This window comes from Nerophis lumbriciformis, linkage group LG30 (genome assembly GCF_033978685.3).
Source record: "Nerophis lumbriciformis linkage group LG30, RoL_Nlum_v2.1, whole genome shotgun sequence".
NCBI classification, from domain to species: domain Eukaryota; kingdom Metazoa; phylum Chordata; class Actinopteri; order Syngnathiformes; family Syngnathidae; genus Nerophis; species Nerophis lumbriciformis.
Window position 1 is genome coordinate 30,330,087 of NC_084577.2, and position 10,000 is coordinate 30,340,086.

Sequence of the window (10,000 nt, forward strand, 5' to 3'; positions counted from 1 at the left end):
TCAGATTATAATCCCTAAAATATGTTTTTATTTATTTGTTTTATTATTAAATAAAAATAAATAAAAACAGATTTAAAAAAAAATAACTTCCTGTGATTGTAATCCCTCAGATATCAATGCAGAGAGGAAATGTCAACACAAGCATGGAAAACACTCAAACAATGTCAACAAAATAGTCAAATCACATTGAACATTTAACAATAAGCTCTTAAAATGAAGGAATATGTAAGAAATGTTTCATAAAGTGTAAGAAAATAGTGCAAAGTGTGAAAATGTAAACAGAGAAACCTGACTACTATTTTCTGCAGGTTTAGTGGCAGGAAGTTACAGCTGTGCTCTAAAGGGTGAGTGCTAAAGTGGTGTGGTGTTAGCGCTCTTGCCTTGCATCATGTACAGACCACATTGGTCGGACTACGGTCCCTTTGGAAAATAAAAAAAAGACTCTTATATCCACAATTTCTTCATTTTGACTTTCTCTTCTCAACCATGCAAAGAATCAAGCAAACGTGGTAGTTGATACTGTCCCCTGATTGGCTGTTAGCGTGTCACGTGATCACTTCCTGCGTTGCTAGGTTACCAGAGAGCGAGTGTCTTTGTTCATGCAACCAACCTTGCTTCCAGACTTCACCTTTCTTCCCACCAAGAAGAAAAATAAATTATCCAACGCATTTTTTAAATAAGGATGACGCGTCTATTGCGATATATATTGATATCGTTTTATCGCCCAGCCCTAACTGAATGTATCAATTTGAGACTCCCACATCTTCCTAACAGTATATTAAAAAAAGTACACTCTAGTTTTTGAGTGGTGAGGAAGATGATGAAAATGATGTTTATTATTTATGCGTATTATTTTGAGATTATTTTTTTTAAAGAGTGGGGAATCAGTGATGTCATACATTGACGGACGTACATATATGGGCATTATCGGATATATTGTGTTGGTAAGCCCCTCCCCTTCTGCTTAGCCAACACAAGTGAGACTGTTGAGGACGACTTAACCCGCCGCCATGATGACTTGAGTGAGTATGGCCATTTATAATGATATCATTGTATCGGTCACCTCTATCAAAACCTTCAAGTTGCCGTGGGCCCAAAAAGTTGCGACCACAAGCCGGTTGGCGCTAAAACCGTTAAGACCTCAAATTGAGCCTAATAATCCCTTTTCTTTAGCAACACGCAACTCCTTTGATGGCAGCACATCAAGCGGGAGAAAGCGTGCTCGCCGCTGACCTGGGCGTGACCTCCCGTCCACTCACAGCGTGCGCACACACACGCACACACTTCAATTTGCAAGCATGTCATTTTAAAGAGACCTGACCAAGTCAACCAAGACCAGAGTGATGGCAAATAAAATAAAATAAAAAATACAAACATATAAAATACAAAAATTTAAATTACTTAAAAAAAACAATTTAAAAAAAATACATTTAATTTAATCAAACAGACACTATTAAAAAAAAGAAGAGTGATAGCAAATTAAAAAATTAAAAATAAATGAAAAGATACACAATTTAAAATTTTTTATAAAAAGACTGATAACAATTTTTTTTTTAAATTTAAAAATATAAACACACAATTAAAAAAAACTAAATAGAATAAAGAGAGTGATGGCAAAATTAAAACAATAAAATAAAATAAAAACAGACACGATAAAAAAAAGAGTAAAAGCAAATTAAAAAATTAAAAATAAATGAAAAGATACACAATTTAAAAAAATTTATAAAAAGAGTGATAATTTTTTTTAATTTAAAAATATAAACACACAATTTAAAAAAACTAAATAGAATAAGGAGAGTGATGGCAAAATTAAAACAAAATAAAATAAAAACAGACACGATAAAAAAAAAAGAGTAAAAGCAAATTAAAATTTTTTAAAATAAATGAAAAGATACACATTTTAAAAAAATTAATAAAAGAGTGATAGCAAATTTTTTTTAAATGTAATAAAATAAAAACACACAATTTAAAAAAACTAAATAGAATAAAGAGAGTGATGGCAAAATTAAAACAATAAAATAAAATAAAAAGAGACACTATTAAAAAAAAAATTCAAGAAAGTGGTGGCGAATTTAAAATAAAATGAAATTAAATACAATAAAAACCCGACACAATCAATACAAAAAATGAGTGGTGGGATATTTAAAAAAAATTAAATACATTTTTTTTAAGAGTGATGGCAAATTTTAAAAAATAAATAAAAAGATACACATCAAAAATAAATAGAAAAAAGAGAGTGATAGCAAATTTGAAAAAAAATGTAATAAAATAAAAACACACAATTTTAAAAAACTAAATAGAATAAAGAGAGTGATGGCAAAATTAAAACAATAAAATAAAATAAAAACAGACACTATTAAAAAAAAATTACAAGAAAGTGGTGGCGAATTTAAAATAAAATGAAATTAAATACAATAAAAACTGACACAATCAATACAAAAAATGAGAGTGGTGGGATATTTTAAATCAAATACATTTTTTTAAGAGTGATGGCAAATTTTAAAAAATAAATAAAAACATACACATCAAAAATAAATAGAAAAAAAGAGAGTGATGGCAAATCTAAAAAATAAAATACAATAAAAACAGACAAGATTAAAAAAAAAGAGCAAAAGCAAATTAGAAAATTTAAAATAAATGAAAAGATAAACATTTTTAAAAAATTAATAAAAAGAGTGATAGCAAATTTTAAAAAAAATTAATAAAATAAAAACATACACAATTTTAAAAAACTAAATAGAATAAAGAGAGTGATGGCAAAATTAAAACAATAAAATAAAATAAAAACAGACACTATTAAAAAAAAAATTACAAGAAAGTGGTGGCGAATTTAAAATAAAATGAAATTAAATACAATAAAAACTGACACAATCAATACAAAAAATGAGAGTGGTGGGATATTTAAAAAAAATCAAATACATTTTTTAAGAGTGATGGTAAATTTAAAAAAATAAATATAAACATACACATCAAAAATAAATAGAAAAAAGAAGAGTGATGGCAAATCTAAAAAATAAAATACAATAAAAACTGACACAATCGATACAAAAAAATCATTAAAAAAAAGGGAGTGATGGCAAATAAAAAAATGACAATAAAATAAAAGCAGACACAATTAATTAAAACATAAAAAAAGAGAGTGATGGCAAATAAGTACACACAACACAAACACTTGTTTTGTCACATCAAGAGTGTGGAAGTAATCAGATCATGTTGGGTTGTCATGGTGACACACTGTCACTCACTTGTGGTACCACTCTGTATGTGTGTGCGTGTCTGTGTAAGTGTGGGTGTGTATCTGTGTGTAAGTGTGTGTGTGTGTGTGTGTGTGTGTAAGTGTGTGTGTGTGTGTGTGTGTGTGTGTGTGTGTGTGTGTGTGTGTGTGTGTGTGTGTCACAGCTGCTATGACCCGCACTGCTCCGACCACAGCGGTTAGGCCACTGCGCTCACAACATGAACATCAACATCATGTGCTTCTTTCTCACACTAACACAAACACTAACTAACACTAACACTAACTAACACTAACCAACACCAACTAACACTAACCAACACTAACTAACACTAACCAACACCAACTAACACTAGCTATCACCAATACTAACCTACACATACTAACACTAACCAACACTAACTAACCACTGCTCACTTTTACATGACAAAATTGACACTTTTTGGGGAACTAATACTCAAATTACTGTAATACTCTAATAACTGTAATACTCTTAATAACTAATACTTTAGTGTAATACTCTACTGTAAAACTAATTACTCTAATGAGTGTAATAGTCTAACGAGTGTAATAGTCTAACGAGTGTAACAGTCTGAGTGTATTACTCTAACGAGTGTAATAGTCTAACGAGTGTAACAGTCTAACGAGTGTAATAGTCTAACGAGTGTAATATCTAACGAGTGTAACAGTCTAACGAGTGTAATATCTAACGAGTGTAATAGTCTAACGAGTGTAACAGTCTAATGAGTGTAACAGTCTAACAAGTGTAATATCTAATGAGTGTAACAGTCTAACGAGTGTAATAGTCTAACGAGTGTAATATCTAATGAGTGTAACAGTCTAACGAGTGTAATAGTCTAACGAGTGTAATATCTAATGAGTGTAATAGTCTAATGAGTGTAATATCTAACGAGTGTAACAGTCTAACGAGTGTAACAGTCTAATGAGTGTAACAGTCTAACGAGTGTAATATCTAATGAGTGTAACAGTCTAATGAGTGTAATATCTAACGAGTGTAACAGTCTAATGAGTGTAACAGTCTAATGAGTGTAATAGTCTAATGAGTGTAACAGTCTAATGAGTGTAACAGTCTAACGAGTGTAATATTCTAATGAGTGTAACAGTCTAATGAGTGTAACAGTCTAACGAGTGTAATAGTCTAACGAGTGTAACAGTCTAATGAGTGTAATAGTCTACCGAGTGTAATAGTCTAATGAGTGTAATAGTAATGAGTGTAATAGTCTAACGAGTGTAATAGTCTAATGAGTGTAACAGTCTAACGAGTGTAATAGTCTAATGAGTGTAATAGTCTAATGAGTGTAATAGTCTAACGAGTGTAATAGTCTAAGGAGTGTCAAAGTCTAACGAGTGTAACAGTCTAATGAGTGTAACAGTCTAACAAGTGTAATAGTCTAACGAGTGTAACAGTCTAAGGAGTGTCAAAGTCTAATGAGTGTAGTAGTCTAACGAGTGTAACAGTCTAATGAGTGTAACAGTCTAACAAGTGTAATAGTCTAACGAGTGTAACAGTCTAATGAGTGTAATAGTCTAATGAGTGTAATAGTCAAACGAGTGTAATAGTCAAACGAGTGTAATAGTCTAATGAGTGTAACAGTCTAACGAGTGTAATAGTCTAATGAGTGTAATAGTCTAACGAGTGTAACAGTCTAAGGAGTGTCAAAGTCTAATGAGTGTAACAGTCTAACGAGTGTAACAGTCTAATGAGTGTAATAGTCTAACGAGTGTAACAGTCTAATGAGTGTAACAGTCTAACGAGTGTAACAGTCTAACGAGTGTAATAGTCTAACAAGTGTAATAGTCTAACGAGTGTAACAGTCTAATGAGTGTAATAGTCTAATGAGTGTAACAGTCTAACGAGTGTAACGAGTGTAATAGTCTAACAAGTGTAATAGTCTAACGAGTGTAATAGTCTAACGAGTGTAACAGTCTAATGAGTGTAATAGTCTAACGAGTGTAACAGTCTAATGAGTGTAACAGTCTAACGAGTGTAATAGTCTAACGAGTGTAACAGTCTAATGAGTGTAACAGTCTAACGAGTGTAATAGTCTAACGAGTGTAATAGTCTAACGAGTGTAACAGTCTAATGAGTGTAACAGTCTAACGAGTGTAACAGTCTAACGAGTGTAATAGTCTAACAAGTGTAATAGTCTAACGAGTGTAACAGTCTAATGAGTGTAATAGTCTAATGAGTGTAACAGTCTAACGAGTGTAACAGTGTAACGAGTGTAATAGTCTAACAAGTGTAATAGTCTAACGAGTGTAATAGTCTAATGAGTGTAACAGTCTAACGAGTGTAACGAGTGTAATAGTCTAACAAGTGTAATAGTCTAACGAGTGTAATAGTCTAACGAGTGTAACAGTCTAATGAGTGTAATAGTCTAACGAGTGTAACAGTCTAATGAGTGTAACAGTCTAACGAGTGTAATAGTCTAACGAGTGTAACAGTCTAATGAGTGTAACAGTCTAATGAGTGTAATAGTCTAACGAGTGTAATAGTCTAACGAGTGTAACAGTCTAATGAGTGTAACAGTCTAACGAGTGTAACAGTCTAACGAGTGTAATAGTCTAACAAGTGTAATAGTCTAACGAGTGTAACAGTCTAATGAGTGTAATAGTCTAATGAGTGTAACAGTCTAACGAGTGTAACAGTGTAACGAGTGTAATAGTCTAACAAGTGTAATAGTCTAACGAGTGTAATAGTCTAACGAGTGTCAAAGTCTAACGAGTGTAATATCTAATGAGTGTAACAGTCTAACGAGTGTAATAGTCTAAGGAGTGTAACAGTCTAACGAGTGTAATAGTCTAATGAGTGTAATATCTAACGAGTGTAATAGTCTAACGAGTGTAATATCTAACGAGTGTAATAGTCTGAGTGTAATATCTAACGAGTGTAATAGTCTAACGAGTGTAATATCTAACGAGTGTAATATCTAACGAGTGTAATAGTCTAACGAGTGTAATATCTAACGAGTGTAATAGTCTAATGAGTGTAATATCTAACGAGTGTAATAGTCTAATGAGTGTAATATCTAACGAGTGTAACAGTCTAATGAGTGTAACAGTCTAACGAGTGTAACAGTCTAACGAGTGTAATAGTCTAATGACTGTAACAGTCTAATGAGTGTAATAGTCTAATGACTGTAATATCTAATGAGTGTAATAGTCTAATGAGTGTAACAGTCTAATGAGTGTAACAGTCTAACGAGTGTAACAGTCTAATGAGTGTAATAGTCTAACGAGTGTAACAGAGTAGAAGAGAAGACTCACCTCTTGTACTTCTCCCAGAGGAAAGGGTTCTGGACCCGCAGGATCTTGATGATCCTGAACTTGGTCTCGGACACGGTCTTGTGGAACAGACTGTACACGGTCCTGTAGCTGCGGTCGTCCCGGGACATGGCCACCTGCAGGAAGTCCTGGCTCATCGCCATGGGCAACCAGGTCTCAGGAAAGAGCGCGGGCGTGGTCGTGGTCGGGGAGAGAGGGTGTGGCGCCGACACGTCCATCAGGGAGACGGCGGACGTGGACGTGGACGAGGAGGACGACGGCGACGAAGCCAGACCGCCCAAGGTTCTGGGAGGGGACAGAACATTTCATATTACCACTCTACTTCAATTTAAAGACAGCACGAGTCTGTCATGAGGTGAATAATAAATGTCAATTACCACTCTACTTCAATTTAAAGACAGCATGAGTCTGTCATGAGGTGAATAATAAATGTCAATTACCACTCTACTTCAATTTAAAGACAGCATGAGTCTGTCATGGAGTGAATAATAAATGTCAATTACCACTCTACTTCAATTTAAAGACAGCATGAGTCTGTCATGAGGCTAATAATAAATGTCAATTACCACTCTACTTCAATTTAAAGACAGCATGAGTCTGTCATGAGGTGAATAATAAATGTCAATTACCACTCTACTTCAATTTAAAGACAGAATGAGTCTGTCATGAGGTGAATAATAAATGTCAATTACCACTCTACTTCAATTTAAAGACAGCATGAGTCTGTCATGAGGTGAATAATAAATGTCACCAAAAACAATTACCACTCCACTTCAATTTAAAGACAGCATGAGTCTGTCATGAGGTGAATAATAAATGTCAATTACCACTCTACTTCAATTTAAAGACAGCATGAGTCTGTCATGAGGTGAATAATAAATGTCAATTACCACTCTACTTCAATTTAAAGACAGCATGAGTCTGTCATGAGGCTAATAATAAATGTCAATTACCACTCTACTTCAATTTAAAGACAGCATGAGTCTGTCATGAGGTGAATAATAAATGTCAATTACCACTCTACTTCAATTTAAAGACAGAATGAGTCTGTCATGAGGTGAATAATAAATGTCAATTACCACTCTACTTCAATTTAAAGACAGCATGAGTCTGTCATGAGGTGGATAATAAATGTCAATTACCACTCTACTTCAATTTAAAGACAGCATGAGTCTGTCATGAGGTGGATAATAAATGTCAATTACCACTCTACTTCAATTTAAAGACAGCACGAGTCTGTCATGAGGTGAATAATAAATGTCAATTACCACTCTACTTCAATTTAAAGACAGCAAAAGTCTGTCATGAGGTGAATAATAAATGTCACCAAAAACAATTACCACTCTACTTCAGTTTAAAGACAGCATGAGTCTGTCATGAGGTGAATAATACATGTCAATTACCACTCTACTTCAATTTAAAGACAGCACGAGTCTGTCATGAGGTGAATAATAAATGTCAATTACCACTCTACTTCAATGTAAAGACAGCATGAGTCTGTCATGAGGTGAATAATAAATGTCAATTACCACTCAACTTCAATTTAAAGACAGCATGAGTATTTTATGGGGTGAATAATAAATGTCAATTACCACTCTACTTCAATTTAAAGACAGCATGAGTCTGTCATGGAGTGAATAATAAATGTCAATTACCACTCTACTTCAATTTAAAGACAGCATGAGTCTGTCATGAGGTGGATAATAAATGTCAATTACCACTCTACTTCAATGTAAAGACAGCATGAGTCTGTCATGAGGTGGATAATAAATGTCAATTACCACTCTACTTCAATTTAAAGACAGCATGAGTCTGTCATGAGGTGAATAATAAATGTCACCAAAAACAATTACCACTCTACTTCAATTTAAAGACAGCATGAGTCTGTCATGGAGTGAATAATAAATGTCAATTACCACTCTACTTCAATTTAAAGACAGCATGAGTCTGTCATGAGGTGAATAATAAATGTCACCAAAAACAATTACCACTCTACTTCAATTTAAAGACAGCAGGAGTCTGTCATGGAGTGAATAATAAATGTCAATTACCACTCTACTTCAATTTAAAGACAGCATGAGTCTGTCATGAGGTGAATAATAAATGTCAATTACCACTCTACTTCAATTTAAAGACAGCATGAGTCTGTCATGAGGTGAATAATAAATGTCAATTACCACTCTACTTCAATTTAAAGACAGCATGAGTCTGTCATGGAGTGAATAATACATGTCAATTACCACTCTACTTCAATTTAAAGACAGCATGAGTCTGTCATGAGGTGAATAATAAATGTCAATTACCACTCTACTTCAATTTAAAGACAGCATGAGTCTGTCATGGAGTGAATAATAAATGTCAATTACCACTCTACTTCAATTTAAAGACAGCATGAGTCTGTCATGAGGTGAATAACAAATGTCAATTACCACGCTACTTCAATTTAAAGACAGCATGAGTCTGTCATGGAGTGAATAATAAATGTCAATTACCACTCTACTTCAATTTAAAGACAGCATCAGTCTGCCATGAGGTGAATAATAAATGTCAATTACCACTCTACTTCAATTTAAAGACAGCATGAGTCTGTCATGAGGTGAATAATAAATGTCAATTACCACTCTACTTCAATTTAAAGACAGCATGAGTCTGTCATGAGGTGAATAATAAATGTCAATTACCACTCTACTTCAATTTAAAGACAGCATGAGTCTGTCATGAGGTGAATAATAAATGTCAATTACCACTCTACTTCAATTTAAAGACAGCATGAGTCTGTCATGAGGTGAATAATAAATGTCAATTACCACTCTACTTCAATTTAAAGACAGCATGAGTCTGTCATGAGGTGAATAATAAATGTCAATTACCACTCTACTTCAATTTAAAGACAGCATGAGTCTGTCATGAGGTGAATAATAAATGTCAATTACCAGTCTACTTCAATTTAAAGACAGCATGAGTCTGTCATGGAGTGAATAATAAATGTCAATTACCACTCTACTTCAATTTAAAGACAGCATGAGTCTGTCATGGGGTGAATAATAAATGTCAATTACCACTCTACTTCAATTTAAAGACAGCATGAGTCTGTCATGAGGTGAATAATAAATGTCAATTCCCACTCTACTTCAATTTAAAGACAGCATGAGTCTGTCATGGAGTGAATAATAAATGTCAATTACCACTCTACTTCAATTTAAAGACAGCATGAGTCTGTCATGGAGTGAATAATAAATGTCAATTACCACTCTACTTCAATTTAAAGACAGCATGAGTCTGTCATGAGGTGAATAATAAATGTCAATTCCCACTCTACTTCAATTTAAAGACAGCATGAGTCTGTCATGGAGTGAATAATAAATGTCAATTACCACTCTACTTCAATTTAAAGACAGCATGAGTCTGTCATGGAGTGAATAATAAATGTCAATTACCACTCTACTTCAATTTAAAGACAGC

The 10,000-nt window shown here is 33.4% G+C and overlaps 1 protein-coding gene across 2 annotated transcripts in view; it reads right to left on the reverse strand.

Moving 5' to 3' along the window:
- tiparp (TCDD-inducible poly(ADP-ribose) polymerase) overlaps positions 1-10,000 on the reverse strand; it is a 78,200-nt gene that overhangs the window by 3,858 nt on the left and 64,342 nt on the right. For both annotated transcript variants that reach the window (XM_061925889.1, XM_061925890.1), the window contains exon 5: positions 6,521-6,823. In XM_061925889.1, coding sequence (XP_061781873.1) covers positions 6,521-6,823 — 303 coding nt within the window. The remainder of the gene's footprint in view (positions 1-6,520; positions 6,824-10,000) is intronic.